This window comes from Eleginops maclovinus, chromosome 18, assembly GCF_036324505.1.
Source record: "Eleginops maclovinus isolate JMC-PN-2008 ecotype Puerto Natales chromosome 18, JC_Emac_rtc_rv5, whole genome shotgun sequence".
In the NCBI taxonomy this organism is placed as follows: Eukaryota; Metazoa; Chordata; class Actinopteri; order Perciformes; family Eleginopidae; genus Eleginops; species Eleginops maclovinus.
Window position 1 is genome coordinate 3,622,452 of NC_086366.1, and position 17,991 is coordinate 3,640,442.

At 41.6% G+C, this 17,991-nt stretch overlaps 1 protein-coding gene across 1 annotated transcript in view; it reads left to right on the forward strand.

Moving 5' to 3' along the window:
* Positions 1-17,991, forward strand: part of pik3cb (phosphatidylinositol-4,5-bisphosphate 3-kinase, catalytic subunit beta) — a 74,008-nt gene that overhangs the window by 25,341 nt on the left and 30,676 nt on the right. The window contains 1 exon segment of the mRNA XM_063907200.1: positions 15,023-15,218. Within this exon segment, the coding sequence (XP_063763270.1) occupies positions 15,060-15,218 (159 nt within the window). The 5' untranslated portion in view covers positions 15,023-15,059.

Here is a 17,991-nt window from a genome sequence, read left to right on the forward strand (position 1 = left end):
ACCAAAATAGAACTTTTTGGTAAAAACTCAACTCGTCGTGTTTGGAGGAGAAAGAATGCAGAGTTGCATCCAAAGAACACCATACCTACTGTGAAGCATGGGGGTGGAAACATCATGCTTTGGGGCTGTTTTTCTGCAAAGGGACCAGGACGACTGATCCGTGTAAAGGAAAGAATGAATGGGGCCATGTATCGTGAGATTTTGAGTGAAAACCTCCTTCAGCAAGGGCACTGAAGATGAAGCGTGGCTGGGTCTTTCAGCATGACAATGATCCCAAACACACCGCCAGGGCAACGAAGGAGTGGCTTCGTAAGAAGCATTTCAAGGTCCTGGAGTGGCCTAGCCAGTCTCCAGATCTCAACCCCATAGAAAATCTTTGGAGGGAGTTGCAAGTCCGTGTTGCCCAGCGACAGCCCCAAAACATCACTGCTTTAGAGGAGATCTGCATGGAGGAATGGGCCAAAATACCAGCAACAGTGTGTGAAAACCTTGTGAAGACTTACAGAAAACCTTTGACCTCTGTCATTGCCAACAAAGGGTATATAACAAAGTATTGAGATGAACTTTTGTTATTGACCAAATACTTATTTTCCACAATCATTTGAAAATAAATTCTTTAAAAATCCTACAATGTGATTTTCTGGATTTTTTTTTCTCATTCTGTCTCTCATAGTTGAGGTATACCTATGATAAAAATTACAGGCCTCTCTCATCTTTTTAAATGGGAGAACTTGCACAATTGGTGGCTGACTAAATACTTTTTTGCCCCACTGTATATGTATCCGTTCATATGCTTGTCTTTTGTGTAAGGATAAAATGGGGTTTTCTCCCTCTCTTCCCGCTCCGTCTCATGCACCGCACACAGGCAGCACGTCAGAAGGCAGCTATGCCTCCTGTCAATCATTTGTTTAGCGAAAATAATAGCCTGCCGTGCATCTCCTCATAATTGTGAGCAAAACCCCTCGTTAATAGGCCTACCGTTTGGCAAATCACGACGTTAACTCACTGGTATCTTTTTTTTTTCTTCTCCCATTTTCGCGGGTTGGGTCGGGTTGGGTTAAAAAATCAGAGCGTAATTTTGCGGGTCGGGCGGTGCGGATTGGCTGTCACGATGGGTTGGGTTGGTGCGGGGGTTAAAAATCCTTAACCCGCGCATCACTAGTGCTGGGGGTAGGCGCTTGAGAGACAGACAGACAGAGAGAGAGACAGAGTACACCTCCCTAATCTTAGTTATTTGTGTACATACCTGCAAACTCAGAAGGGCTGAAAAAGGTGACAAACTAAACCGTTGTAGGGGGGTCTGGGGGGTCTGGGGGGTCTGGGGGCATCCCCCCCCACCCCCCCAGCCTTTGTACACGTTGCCTAGCAACATCGCACATGCGCATTATATCCTGCTCCGCTCCGAGTTATAGTAGTAGGCTATTCATGGGAAACGCATGAACAGCACGTTAAGATCTCGGCCAAGTCGTAATTAAAAGCAGTTGTTCATTATTTAAGTTAAGCGGCGGTAACGCCAGTGTTAAACACGGTGTTAAACAAGGTGTTAAACACGCAAATGCCGGTTGGTGTGCGTACGGTACTGAGTGTTTATCGGTCCACGGCCGTAATGAACGTGTCGCATTGGTCCATATGTAATGCGCACGTTCTGTTGTTCCCATTGGCATAGAGCTATTGAACATTAATTTTAACAAAGGATACGGATAACATATCGCCCACGGCAGTTTTGTCATTGTATGTATAGCCTATATTTGTATTACGCTATCATCATTCAACATGTAGAATGAACGTGTTATCTATAGAGTCGATTTACATAGATAATTCACAACCATGAACCTAATCTGGATCTTAAACCTGCCAATTGCAACTGAGAGAGACGCAGCCCAGACGGACAGCTCTCGACTAGGCTTCCCTTCCGTGGCACAATTGCATCTTTTCCGTAGATGAAATCCGGGGAAATCGTGAATATTAATGAGGGGAAACCCGGGGATTATCCAATCACGCTGGTTAGGTCCCTGAGCCAATCCAAAAAGGCCAAAATCCACCACATGATTGCATTGCTCGCACTTGCCTGCCGGCTCTCTCACTTTGCGGTCTTTGGGGCTTCGCAGGTTCGCATTGCAGGGAAGGATGTCCATGATCAGGAAATTTAGCTTTTGACTCGAGGCATGTCAAGTCATTACAAGTAAAAGAGGCAAAGTCCGAGTCAAGTCTCGAGTTAATAGTATTCAAGTCCAAGTCGAGTCGTAAGTCATGCCGAATTTGATCAAGTCAAGTCTGAAGTCATTAAAATCATGACTCGAGTCTGACTCGAGTCCAAGTCATGTGACTCGAGTCCACATGTCTGGTTATAGTGTACAAAAACACGGTGGAGATATTGTTTTTAAAGGTGTGTGTGAGGCTTATTGGTCTCTCGTTCACCCTGTTATCCTCCTGAAGGCCTCACTTTCTTTCAAACCCTTTTTCTCTTTCTTAATTCTCTTGACTCGTCCCCTCTTTGGTCCTCATCTCTGAGGAAGGTGTGAGAAGTCGTGACGGTTGAGTCATGGATGCTATCTGCTTATATCTTTCTGTGTGTATGAGTGTGTATCTGGAGCTCGTGTGCTTCTCCTCACTTGTCGTGTGTGTGTGTGAAGTGAATCAGGCTCTGTGGAACATAACACTCCTGTCCTCACAGAGATGCAAGCTAATTAAATATGATCCTAATCCGTCTCTGATATGCAGACCGTCTGCATAGCATTTGAATTCCACATCATATCAAAATACTGCTGAACCGTCAACAACGTCATGAAGACTTCTTAATGCTAATCATTTTATTCTGCATAATTCTTCTCTATAGGCTAATTGGCCTTATTGGTAATGGGGCGTGTTCCCATGGTCACTAATGCAGCAGTATTGTTATTATCTCATAAAGCCATTCATCTATTTCTTTGCTGCCTCTTTTCCAAGCTCTGTCCTCACTTAACTTTTTATTCCAAGATAAAAAAAACCCCTGCTTATTGATGCACCAGCGTCACTGAGGCAGGAGTCCATTCATCTTGACTAGTGGTGCAGGAATGAGTCCTAATTCCTGGAAATGAGTTAGCAGTTTACCATTTGCGGTTCCCTGGTCTAAAAGTCCTGTTTTATTTGACTGTTTTGGTTAGACAAGTCATGTGACCGTGCTGTAGTTCCTTTATAGCCCAACATTAGCCGCCTTTAGCTTAGCGGTGGGGACGTGGAGTCATGTGACCGTGCTGTAGTTCCTTTATAGCCCAACATTAGCCGCCTTTAGCTTAGCGGTGGGGACGTGGAGTCATGTGACCGTGCTGTAGTTCCTGTATAACCCAACATTAGCCGCCTTTAGTGTTTGGAGAAATCCCATTCTTTTTGTGAAGGGAGCCCTTGCGTTGCTAACTTAAAGTAGTTTTTCTCTGCTAATTAGCTTAGCTTAATGGCATTTCAATCAACCACACTGCTAAATTTGCATCCTCTACAATCACAGTTGAATCAGCGGTTGAATAAAACCGTTACAAAGGTTGTATTTCTTGCAGGCCTGTTGTTTTAGACTGCATTTGTTTTGGCTAGCTTACCTAACATGACTCTGCTGTTATTACCTCATGCACTCATGCATAACACCTTGCGGACACTTCAGTGGAACCTGTGAGATCATCTGGGAGGGTTAAATGCGTAATATGTCGGATGTTAAACTGGTTTAAGACGCTGCTAGTTGCCTTGTTTTCTTTGGTGAAAGTGGTGAATGATGGTGTGTTTTTCCGCGTTTCAGTTCACCGTTAATGGCATGTGGTTCTGCTGTTCTGCAGGTGCTTTCCAATTACACTGTGAGGTAACTGTATCAGGTTTCCAGCCTCAGAGACTACCTTTTGGGGATAGGAAAAAAACACATATAAGGAGTTGTTACTGTTATGTTGAGAGGGGATTTCCTCCATTTATTTAAGTTGGCAGATGTGTTTTGAGTTATTCAATTATAACTGAAACTGTTAATCCATTTATGGAGAGGTTCTCAAAGTCCAAGATGATATATTTAAATGTCCTGTTTTGTCAGATTAATCCTTAAAGCTGGCTATTTCTATATGATGTAGAGCAGAATAGAAAAGAATAAACTATCCATATGTAAGAATAGATTGGTTATCGAAGTAGTTGATATACTACTGCAAATGAAGCATTTTAATCCAACACTAACATCTAGATAAATAATATCACTTTCTGTTTAGTCCTACCATCAGTCAGTCTTGGAAGAAGTACTCAGATCCTTTACTCAAGTAAAAGTACAGATACTATGGTTTTAAAATACTCCATTACAAGAACTGTACCTCCTTAAGTTAAGGTGCTTAAGGTTAGTTTATTTGTACAGCACATTTTAAGACACAAAGGCAATTCAAAGTGCTTCACAAAGGCATTAACACATAATAATTCAAAACCAAACGAGCAAAAAAGACGATTCATTAAAGGGATAAAAGAGTGGTTTCAGGAAGAACTGCTTAAGTGCAGTGATAATGAACAGTTATAGGCTCTCATAGGCAGCGTTAAAAAGAAAGGTTTTAAGCATTGATTTTTAAGACGCCAGGTAGTGAAGGACCTCAGATTTTCTTGAGTAAAAGTGGGAAAACATTAGCATCACTTAGAATGTAGTACTCACTCTCCATTGCTAAGTATTAGTCACCTAATGGACTTCAAGTATCAAAACTCTTTCTGCAGAATGGATTTTCTCACAGTATTATAATATTACGGTTATTATATCAGTAGTTTTTATACATGTAAGAGCATCTTCGTGTTGTAATGTAGATACTTGAAATACTGTAGATAAGTAGAACTGCATTAAACCATATGAGCATATCATGTCTTTTACATGCACAAAATGACTAGTATCTGTGAGTGTAATAAAACATAGAGTGGAGTAAAAAGTATGATATCTGCCTCTGAAATGTAGTGGAATGGAAGTTGCATTAATTGGAAATATATCAGAAACGTGCTCAATACTCGAGTAAATGTCACTTCTCAGCACTGCTTTCAGTTCATTCACACAAAGTGCACAGCTTCCTGTACACACATATATTCACAGCTGCAGTGCACACACACATACGAAGTGTGCGTCTCATTGCCACTGTCGAGAATTGCAACAGGATATATGCATCGCTCTGAGAAGAATCTGTGGTGTGCATGGAAAATATCTTCCTCTTCTTCCCTCCACCTCTCCCCCACTCAGTGTCCTGCCTCTTGTTGCAGAAGCAGAAATAGATGGCAAGGAAGTGCACATTAGCCCCTGTAATGTCATCCCGACTTGATATAGTCTCAATGCAGACTTGCACCGTCACACTTTACCCGGCAGTGACTCATCACAATGCTACAGGTGCACAGATGTCTCAAGAGATCGATGTTGAAGTGTCTTCTTTATTGCCTCTGACGTATCGCAAGGTAGAGGTTTTGATGTGATTAGTGTCTGAATAGTTGTGTAATAAATGTGACGTTCATCGAGAGTGAGTTGTACCCGTCGGATGTTTAAAGCAGTGGGCTAAAGCTCTGACTTGCTCAGCACTGAATTTCTCCGTGGAAACGACATAATGGCGTAGCGTAAAACCATTATTCAGAGCACAAAGTCATCTTCCCCTCTGACATCAACCTGAGAACATGGAGACCGTTAAGCAGGGCATCAATGGAGATAACCGAAACTAGAGTGATGAGTCAGGAGAACAAAGAACCTTCTGAAAGGAAAGGAAAGATAGAGCTCTCTATGTTTTTGCATTGTGTTATCTGCGGTTAATCAACAGTTTTTAAACTCCATTTTTCCGGTGATAGTATATATTATCGCACAGATTTAGCTTAATTCACTGGCAGCGTACATTTGCACTTAGTAGGACTGTGTGTATGTCTATCTGTGTGTGTCTGTACGGGACAGTCTCTGATTGAAGTCATCAGAACCCCAATTATTTTTGGCAGTTTTTCCGTATTTCTCTTTTTTTGTTGGTATTTTTCTATTTTATTTAATTCGACCTTTATTTAACCAGGAGAAATGTCAGTGAGATTGAAACCTCTTTTATAGGAGAGTCTTGGCAGCAAAACAGTTACAGACAGGATATTTAAAACAAGAACTGAGAATATATCATCGTTGCGTGGAGTCACAGAAGCTAGCAAATGTTACAAATGTAAAATGTTACAGATGCCTCTTAGTGTCTGCTTCCAAGCGCACATTTGTTTGCATCCACTCCATGTTTGCATGCACTTTATGCACCTCTAAAATATAATTTAATCTTCCCATTTATGTTGGAAGCACCAATGGATATTCTGCCGTATTGCCCAATTCATTTCCACGTTCTTATTTGCATTTTGAGCCTCTACTAAGACATGTTTCCATGCTTTTATGTTCAAAAAGCTCTTTATTTTAGAAGGATTTTAGGCTTTTTAGACCATTTACATGCACAGAAACCTATATAACACACTGTAGGAGATGGATAACCCCCAAAAGCATAATAGGTCCTCTTTAAAGGTATCAATTTTATCCAAAGAGGTTGATAATATATGTGCTGTGGATTCAGTTTGTTGTCAACACAAGTAAAGTTATTTTAGTTTTCCAGGTAACAAGATCATGGTGACTTGACTGGAATAAAGTTAACCACATTAAAATAGCTCTTCATGAACACGACTAACAGCGCAGCCAGTGATTCACCGCTTTTTATGAATGACTGGCTGGGAGTTTTGCTCTGGTTGTTGTTTGTCGCTCATTTCCTGTCTAGTGTCATGGCTTCCTGTTTGACTAGTGGGCATGTGCTTCTGTGTCACTGCGGTGCGATAGAGAAATGTTAACTCTCCGGATGTGGTTGGTTCACACACACACACACACACACACACAAACCTAAACACAGTTCCACGCCCAGTCAATCACTGCATTAATGCCTCCTCTCAGATACAGTATGCATGGAGACAGTTTGCTCTTTAGTATCTGTGAGTAGGGCTGCACAATAAATCAAAATCATTGCAATATGGACGAGTGCGAATCGCAGTAAGCCCAATATTTGGTAAAATATGTGACCATTTCTAAAAGAGGGTTTGTAGTTCTGCCCAAATATCCTCACCTACAAACATGTGAAAATACATGTTCACGTGAGATTTGGTTTCTGCTCACTTCCTCATTACTACTCCAAACATAAAGCGGCATTGTTTCCTGTAGGAAACGTCAAAAACATTAAGACGCCTCGACCGATAACATCGGATGACACTGATCCCTGTGGAGGAAGTGAAGGCATGCAGCCTGAAGTATTTGGATGATAGTCTGAAGCAGAAATAAAAGTAAGGAGGGTGTGGGTTTCTTAAAGAAGGAAAGCAGAGGCAGAAAAAACTTCATCAGTGTCCGGGCTTTTATCCAAAGCGACTTCCATCAGCTCGGGACATGCTTGAGACTTGAACTCCCCTGATCCGAAGATCAGCGCACTATCCAGCGCTCTCTCTTTGAACCCCGCTCTCTTGCGTTGTTTTTGTTTTTATTTACTGCGGACAGTTTAGCCACCATGAATCCAAAGTTTCTTGCTCTCCACAAATATTCAAATTAATATTCAAAATGTATTCCTTGGTGTTTTCCGATGGATGAAAACTGATGGTTGTTGTCCACAGCTGGCGTTAAATTTACCGGACTTCTTTCTGCGGCCCTCTTTCTGACGATCTGTTCTCCTTAGCAACAGTCTGTTCTCCTTAGCAACGGTCGGTTGGCTGAGAATGAACAACCTCTGACGTGTCCGAATTGGCCAATCAGAATCAAGTATTCAACTAAGCCGTGTAATACTTTGGTATAAAGCCCGGCCTTAAGGAACAGTGGACGCAACACAATGCAAACACACTGCAGTGACTGTACACTCATTCATACACACACACAAACACGTGTAGTCATTGACACAGCCACAGTGTGTCAGGGGTAAAATGACGTGCTCCTAAATGTGTGTTTACTGTCTGCTGCAGTCCCCTCCTAAATACAGTAAGTGCTAGTTTTGCTCCACTAGTGACTCACACACACTCCCCAGCTGACCGCTTATCCACACACCACCCAGACAAACGCATACTGTTAACCGACACGCCGAACACACTAATGTTCCTCCACGGTGTGTGTATTAAGCACTGAAGTTGAAGTTACCTGAGGTCGTCTCTGAGCTGCGTGATTACTAATCATTACTTAAGGAGAATAAATGATAGGTTCCAGTGGATGCGCGGCGGCGGCTGCTGCATGAAGTAAAGTTTCTGTCCTCGCCTCGTGATCATAACTATAAGTACAGTCTGTCTTTTTCAAACCTCACGACTTCACGTGTGTTCGTTCTGTTGTGGTGAGCGGCCGGAAGTGAAACTGGAGATGTGGTGGCGGGTGGCACAGATTCAATTTTAGTTTCATCGTGTAAAATATGCAAAAATAAGAAAAAGTACATGGTTTATTACAACTCCAAACATATCCAATTTACTGTGATGTCAAAACAGAGAATGACAAATGAAATTCTCAGAGTTTATTGGCATGTTTTCTTTCTAAATGACCAGACCGTGAAGAAGTAAATCAGATAACATTGATAAATAAAGTGTTTCCGATTTGGTTCTTGGACATTTTGACAGTTTCCACTAAACATCATCGTAGTTTTGACACAGCAACAAACGAGCAGGACGTGGTTATTTTGGTTCCCTTGCTTATACATTATCCCACACACACACACTTTGCTTCCCCGGAGGTGGAAATGCTGACTCACACACTCTAAATATTGCTGTGTGTGTCGTCCACGCTCATTTACAGGAGTACAGTGATTGTAGTGAGGAGGTGAAGAGGTCTTGGATCCTCTTTGTGAAATGTATTTTTAGCTTCGTGTGGAATAAAATGTGTCACAGGACCCTTCTCATCGTGAGGCATGACCTTTTACACACACACACACACACACACACACACACACACACACACACACACACACACACACACACACACACACACACACACACACACACTGTTAGCCCTACTTTTCTCAATCAGACACATGGACACACACTTCATTGTAGAACGACTCACAGGCGCTTACTGTCACACAGAGGGAGCTTTAGAGAGAGTGCTGAGTAACTCCAGTGTTTAAATAACCATAAATGCATCTGCGCCTGAAAGCCTTCAGAACATGTCCCTGTCCCCCGGTCAGAGGAACGTCCACTGTAAGTTTGTGAACTTATTCACCTTTTGAAGTTGAACACAGGGATTTTAGCCTTTGCAGACCATTGACATGCACTACAACCTATATAGAAACTACAGGAAAGCCATTAAAGGGTGTCTTTGAAACAAAACAAACTCATTTCAGTCTTATCTCTGTGATCTACCAACTCTCCTGTTGATTTACCGTCACAACTCTATACGCAGCGTTTCCGGAGAAATTTAATCAGACTTGAATAATTAATGGTGTCAGCAGAGGACAGGTCTACTTCCAGGCAGCTGAAAACATTTGTTATTGAGCCAAAGATGATGTGTTTAGCGCGCTGTTGAGTCCAGGCTCAAGTGCATTTACACAAGAGCCACAAAACCAGCACATTATGTGCAATCAGGAAAAAGAAAAGCATGATATAAAAGATAATGTTTTCATAATGGTATCTGAGGTCAGTAAACTAAAGGAAACAGAACAACAATTCTAAATAAATACAGGAAATAAATAAACTTTAAGGAATATTCCTTGGTTTAAAATGTTGACAAGATAATATTTGTATCAACTAAATGAAATACATAAATCTGAGTAAGAAAATTAACAAAGCAGTGTGAAAAAAAACTCAAAAGAAAAGAAAATCAGCAAAATGAATAAAGGAAATTAAAAAATGAAGATTAAAAATGTGTACACTAAATAAATTCAAATAAAAAATCAAGTAAAAAGGAAAAAAAAGTAACGAAACCCAAAGAAAAGTCTTCAAAAAATAAAGAAATAAGTTGTTAAAAAATAAATAAAAATTATATTAAATATAAAAATGATCCTAGGAATAGAAAGAGTAGGATGGAATTTGAGTTTGGAAAGCAACATCACTGAATTGCTTTCACACAGTGTGGCGGAGCGGATCACGGAGTGACTGACTCTGCCACTGATGGTGGGCGGCACACACACACACACACACACCGACCAAACATTTCCTGCTCCCTTTCGTTAGTCAATAAATCATGGCTGCAACTCCACTCAACATCCCTTTTTTCCTCCCGTTTCTGTAGCGCAACCATGAGTGCACGCGTGTTCGTCTACACTTCTATAAACATGCATTCACACTACGATTCGATACTTACAAGGACAGGTGGCGAGCGGCGGGTTTCGCCCTCTCCCCAACGAGGGAGTATTTTGAAAAGACGGAGGCGCATCACTTCCGTTGTTTGAATATGATTAAACGATGCAGTCATCCTTTCTTTGAAGTTGAATAATGATGTTTGATTTGAATCTCAGTGATAATTAACCTGTTTATCTAGGAGGTTAAAATATGGCATATATGTTATGTTCTAGAAGAAAGTCAACAAATAGATAATGCCCTATTCTGGTGAAATGATTGACTAATTGAGTGACAAGCCTACTGGGAAGGGCTATGTGTGTATATAAGGGACTGTCTTGGGACTGAAGGGGAGTCTGATTTTGGTTGCAGAGAAGGCAACAGCTCCAGGTTATGGACATTATTAGACAACTCGGTGTAATTATTTGTCAGCATTGTTTTTCAAACCGGTATTTGTTTTTTTACTTTGTAAATGAAGCATCTGAGCTCAATTTTTCGACTACGACCATTGTTTGTGGAGGGTTAAGAGGGAACCCCGTCACGCACAGAAATAGAATCGGAGGATGAAACCCTAGATAGAATCGGAGGATGAAACCCTCTTTATTTGTCACATGCATGCACACAGCAGAGCACACACAGTGAAATTAGTCCTCTGCATTTAACCCATCCTAGTACTAGGAGCAGTGGGCAGCTATCGTGCAGCGCCCGGGGAGCAATGGGGAGGGGGGATTGGAGGTGTCCGGTGCCTTGCTCAAGGGCACCACAGCAGGGCCTAGGAGGTGAACTGGGACCTCTCCAAGTAGCAGTCCACTTTCCATATTTCAAGTCTGTTCGGGGACTTGAACCGGCGACCCTACGATTCCCAGTCCAAGCCCCTACTGACTGAGCCACGTAGACCCAAAGTTACAATCAAGGCATTGAATTACAGAATTTGTAACTGTTGCATACATTTTAAATCTGCCTCGGTTGTCACAGAAGACAAAGCACAAGAGCTCTCATATTTCTTTCCCCTTCAAACACAGAGCGTCCTCAAAGTGTGGCCTCGAGCCGCGACACTTTGTTAACTTCTGCTCTCTGCCGTTTGTTGTCACATGAAACTCTCTCTTTCTCCCTGATCCTGCAAAACCTCTGATCCACCCGCTGAAACCTGACCTCTGGCTGTCTGCCACCACATAACCCTGCTCACCTGTGTGTGTGTGTGTGTGTGTGTGTGAGTGTGTGTATGAGAGAGACGTGCATCACAGCAGGATGAGACACTATTCTAGCTGTCTGCTGTGTTAAAGGTCGCCACATTTAATGAGACAAGTGTTCATACGTCACACAGACATGCTGGGTGTCATGTTTCCTTTCATGTGTGTAACCGCGCACCTTTGTGACATTACGGCCGCCCCATTGTCTGCCTTTTTAACTGTTCCTTCTGTCTCCAGCATCATGTGGCTGTCTGTTGGGCTGCACCATTTTTTTTAAACTGATTTTGCAATTGCGGTATGATTCAGGATATTAAAGGGATTGATCATATTTTAATTTCTTGATTCGATGATGTGTCCGAAACAGGCTTTTTATGCATGGATATCTCTGCAGATCCACAGAACTGTCACTACAAAGACCCTCAAATCAGTGGTGAAAAGTAACTACGACTTTACTCTACTTGTGTTCATTTTATGCTTCTTCTACTCCACTACAATTTGGATTATTGTAATTGTCAAGATACTTTTCGGCTTCATATTATGTATAAAATATATTAAGTCATATGAAAAATGATGGATTAAGATAGCTGGCAGTATAAAGAAGTCATTAACACATTCAACAGCTGCAACATTAAGTGGAATAAACATTAAATGATCTCTAATTATAATCCTGTAGTTCAGGTTCTTCCACTAGTGCCTATAAAATACTGTACGTTGAAGCAGCACAGAAACACACACTGTATCGTGTCCAGTTGCGTCCCTCATAGTGCTGTGTGTGTGAGGCTCCTAATGCAGATATCGCTCCGTCCTGCAGCGAGCGGTACAACAGCGTCTCATCTGCTGGAAGCCGGAGCACTTAACGCAGAGGGGAGAGCCCATTAGAGGCAATCAGCGCTGCCATTTTTAATGTGCGGATCGAGGCGAAATGGAGATGGACCTGCAGCCTAGTGGAAGAGTTAATGTTCCCTGGTCACTTGAGGACCAAGGTAATGAGGAATAAGAAGGTGGAAGTGGTGTGAGGGTACAGCTGTGGTCGAGGCCAAATGGAAACCAGGCTGTGGGCAGCTGGGGAAGCCACTTACTGCAGCTCCGTGGAAGTCCCTGCAGTTAACATACGTGTGTTTATGAGTCCACATGTGTGTTTGTTATCCGTCATTGAAGTGCAGGTTCACTCAGCACGGGCCCTGTTATGCTAATTCCCAGGTTCATATTTAGTATTTTGACCTCTAGTGGGACACGTCTCCATGCATTGATGTTCAAAAAGGTATTTGTGTGAGGGAGAGGAACGGCCTCTGAAGGCAACATTGGGATTTTAGCCTTTGCAGACCATTGACATGCACAAAAACCTCTATAGAGTGGAACCACGCAAAGCTAACCCCCTCATTGTTTACGGGATAATTACCGCCACAATATGCGCCCCGTAAAAAGTCAAGACAAAGGAATAGAAAATATCTTCAAAATAAATTAGGGAAATAAAAGTTTAAAGGGAAAAAAACAATGAAGAAAAAAATCAAAGAGTGTGTGTGTGTGTGTGTGTGTGTGTGTGTGTGTGTGTGTGTGTGTGTGTGTGTGTGTGTGTGTGTTGTGTGTGTGTGTGTGTGTGTGTGTGTGTGTGTGTGTGTGTGTGTGTGTGTGTGTGTGTGTGTGTGTGTGTGTGTGTGTGTGTGTGTGTGTGTGTGTGTGTGTGTGTGTGTGTGTGTGTGTGTGTGTGTGTGTGTGTGTGTGTGTGTGTGTGTGTGTGTGTGTGTGTGTGTGTGTGTGTGTGTGTGTGTGTGTGTGCGCGCACATGCGTGCTCAGCTGGGGGAGCAGCTTGTGTGATGATGGGCAGGCTGACCTTTTGTTCTGTTTGCTTAGTGGGCATTCCTCTGAGCACTGGCCCTCACCCAAGTTAAAGCCCCCATCCCCACCCCCAACTCCTACTGGACTCAGTGCTGCAGAGATTACAGTCCCCCCCCCCCCCCCCTTCTCCTCCTCCTGTCAACTTGGTGTTAAACGGAAGCAAAGGGGAAAAGACCCTGCAAGCGGCTAAAAAAAAAAAAAGCTGCAGTTGATCTTAAAATAGGATTTGATTGACGGGCTAAGAAGCTGAAAATATTCCAAGAGAAATCCTCTTACAGCTTGGTCATTGTTTACTTTTTATTGACTAGTCACTGACTTTTAAATCTGCAAAAATATGTATTATTCCATAGACAGAATTGTACTAAGCTACTATCTCTTAGGGTATACACAATATGAGGATAGTATGAGCGGATCTTATATCTGATTTCTACTTCTTCATGCAGTTTTTCCATTTATTGTTATGTCTCGATGTTGTTTGTTGCTCCGTAAAAGTAGACTGGGACTGCAGATTTGTTATTCCCAAAACTGCTCTGTTCCTATTTGATTTATTTCCAAGTAGGTTTTCAAATACAAAGAATGTGCTCTTGTGTTTAATGGTGCATAAAAAAACACATTAAGGTGAATACAATTGTAAAATAAGAGCCAATTAAGACTTACTGTAATAACAGCGATAGTTTTGCTATAAGAAAAAGGAAAATGTGCACAAGAAATGGAAATATATACAACTATTAAAGACTACGTGTTATTTATTATATTGAGTAAATAGAAGAAAATATGTGAAAGTTAACTTAACCTTTCTGCTTCTTTCCATACAGCTTTAAAATCTAAAAATAATGAACAAAAATGAGTTCATAAAAAGAATGATAGCTATATTTTAAAGTGAAATGTTCGAGTGATATTCTCTCGAAACTCCCCGAGTGTAGACGTACGTACTTCTGTCTTTCTTGCAGTAAATGTATCTGATCTATGAACTACCGCTGCCCTCTGGTTCAGCACCCCGAGCTGCAGGCTTTCCAGGAAAGTGTTATCAGCCATGACGGCATGGGAATGTTCCGCGTTCACATGAAGCGTGTTGGCCTGTATGATGATGATCACATTCTAATGCTTCCTATTAGCTCTGAATTTCTTTTCCGCCCGAGCTTTAATTACTTTCTCTGTGATTCAGTTCGCCAGTGCTCACTCTCTGTTTCTCCAGAACTAGTTTTCGATTATCAGAATGATGCATCTGAATATATAACTATAAAAGCTTCTATCAATATACGTATGTTTAATACAATACACTCGTATAAACCATGTATCCCAGTCTCAAATTGTGGAAGACCCTACCATTGAATATTAAGAGGCAAACCTTTTTTAAAATCAGCCTTTTTTTGGTTTTTTTTGAAAAATTGTTTATTTGTTAATTTATTATTTTCAGATTTCTTTTTAAAAATTCTTTATATCTATTAATTGTGTCTTATTTCCGCCTTACCGTCTTTAGTGTTGGTTGTCTGAGATGGTTAGCTGGTGTTGGATTATTACAGTTCCTGTTTTCTGTTGTTGTGTGGTGTGCCAAATGGTAAAGCACTCTGAAATGCATCCTGTGTACGAATAAAAATAAAGCCATATTTTTATTTGTGGTATTTGTTATTATTGAATATATTTTTATGTTTAGTATTATTTATTTATTTATTATTTGACTATTTATTATTATTATTATTTGTATTTTTTTATTCTATAAAATGTTATAAATGAGATCTCTCTCTCTATCCTGTCCCTCCAGGTCCTTATGGTTGAGGTGGTGTGCGCTGCCCCTTGCCATGCCTCCTGCAATGACAGACCTGCTGGATATATGGGCGGCCCACTCGCCCCTGGCCGGCCACGCGTTGGACCACATCACTGTGGACTTCCTGCTGCCCACCGGCATCTACATCCAGATGGACGTCCCACGAGAGGCCACCATTCAGCACATCAAACTGGTGAGAAGCACGGCTCTTTTTCTAAAATGGGATCCCTACACATGTTTCTACTTAGGCAAGTAGCCACTAATTCAATATCATTACAGACAAGGTACGGGGAAACAGAGTTATTGAAGCAGGAGGAAAGATAGCATAGATTGAAAAGAACAAAAGCCCTCTTGTGAGTTATCCAGTCCAAAATCAAGGCGGAATAATTACAAACTTTATTATAAACAAGCTCCAAAACGTGCAGAAGTAATCATTTAAATCTCAAGGTGGGAATCCAATAAAGTCACCCACAGGGGCAAGAGCAACAGCACAACACCAGAACATGAAAAGACTAAAGAAATGTCATAAAAGTACACATAGAATCCACTATAACATCATTTCAATCCAAAAAACCTTAAAAATATGTTGGTTTTAGTTTGTTTTGCTAACTGAAGTGTCTTTATTTATATGCTTGTTGTTTATTACTGTCCTTACATGCCCCATGACCTGTATGTAAATGACTAATAATAAAAAAAACACAAGTCTACAGCTCCCACACATTTTTACAGGCACACACACACACACACACACACACACACACACACACACACACACACACACACACACACACACACACACACACACACAGCTGATCAGTCATGACATGATCCAAGGCCTGTTTGGAAGGAGGGGGCTGTTGTGGCTGCTCTGTGTTTTTTGTTTGCGAGCAGCGCTTACTTTCAGCACATAAATAGCTCATGACCTCATGCATGACTGCAGCTCATTTTGTGACGCAGAGTTCAGAAATCTCAGACTTGATGAGTCGTTCCGCAAGTTTTTAAGGAAATGACCCACTTGGCCATCCCGGCACAGAGAGGATTTTGTGCTAACTCAGGAGAAATCTGCAGCCCTGTTCTGCATATTCTAAGGTTCATATCAGTATGTAGTGTCTCTCCTGGGACATGTCTCCATGCTCTAATGTTCAAAAAGCTCTTTATTTTTCTCATACTGTCTGTGCTGCAGCACCTCTTTTCACCCTCTGTCTGAAACCAGAGCCCAGTCTGCTCTGATTGGTTAGCTGGCCGGCTCTGTTGCGATTGGTCAACCGCGTATAGATGTCCCGCCCCTTAGACTATCACGTACAATGTGTTGGAGCGCTAGATAATTGAAGAGTGAGTGTTACATAGTGATGTCACTGTGTTCCTGAAGAAAACAAAGCAGTCAAATGGAGGCGTTTCAGACCATTTACATGCACCTATATAACATTACAAGAAGGGACAACCCAAAAAAAGCATAATAGGGCCTTAAGAATAAGTTGATATCTGGTATTATAAACACAACAATGCAAAGTGTTTATATTTTCCCAGTTACTCGATGTACACACGTCTCACAGCTGATGCACTTTTTATATTTAATCCTCGTGAAAAAAAATGTATTCTCTGCACAAACATGTTTTCCCCAGAAAGGAACTATTAAACAAAGCCTGCGGACGCTGTTCTGTACAACAAAGACACTAGCCTCTCTGTTACATGGCCAAACGATACTCAGAAATGATGTTTTTCTGGCTCTTCATGGGAATGAGTTCTCTGCTAATGTTCAGGCCTTTTATAAATGTGTGTGTGTGTGTGTGGGTGTGGGTGTGTGTGTGTGTTTGTGTGTGCACATGTGACAGATCTTCAATTCCCCGAGGGAGAATTAAACAGGAAAGAAAGCTCTGTCAATTTCGCTAAAGCTACAGAGCAAGGGGAGGGGTTGGAAGGGTTGGAGGGGTTGGAGGGGTTGGGGCAAATACGAGGAAGGGTGCAGGCCTTTCATTCAGTTCATGGAAGGCTCTTCATCCATTGACATCAAAGGCCAAGGAGGGCGACTTCATGAATGACTGTTTTTCATTCATGCTAATAAAGATCAATTTTCCCCGGAATTTATTTTTAACTGACAGTTTAGTTCATTGATAAATCCACGCTAGTATTCAGTCTTTCAACTTCTAGAAAATGACAGTACATCACAAGCAGGTTAGTCGGCTAAATCTCTTCTGCGGTGGGGCGACACAGAATCACAAGGTTTCCTGGAGAAGGAGATATTTGTTTGGAGGGCAAATGTGTCCTTTTTTTCCAGTACGCTGCGGCTCAGACAAAACACAGTGAACCTGACTCGGGCCCTGTGATCTCGCTGCACAGGGTTAGTGATTCGTGTTAGTCACTTCCTGATCGGCTCACACAGCAGCTGTGAGTCATGTCTGTTCGTGATCGTGAAACTTACACTTTAGTCAATCTATTACATCGTCATGTTGATTTTCTTCCTACTAGTTCTGAGGCATCTGTTACAAATTCACCTTGGCAAACATTGCATTTCACTGCTCATGATTTAAAGAATTTCCTTTTTCCTGTTGTGATATCAATCAGTCCAAATACTTTATTAATCCAAGGGGGAAATGAGGCTTTGTGGCAGTATTAGAATAAAATAAATAAACATACTTTAATAACTTAAAGTAAAAATGTTCAATAAAAGTCCTCTAGCAACTGGGACAGAACGTATTAGGCACAGGAACGAGTAGTGACATCACTGTGTTACACTCACACTGCTATTATCTAGTGCTCCAACACATTGTACGTCATAGGAGGGGCGACCAATCACAACAGAGCCGTCCAGCTAACCAATCAGAGCAGACTGGGCTCTGGTTTCAGACAGAGGGTGAAAAGAGGTGCTGCAGCACAGGCAGTATGAGAACAATAAAGAGCTTTCTGAACATTAAAGCATGGAGACATGTCCCAGGAGAGGAAGAAATACTGATATGAACCTGAAAATG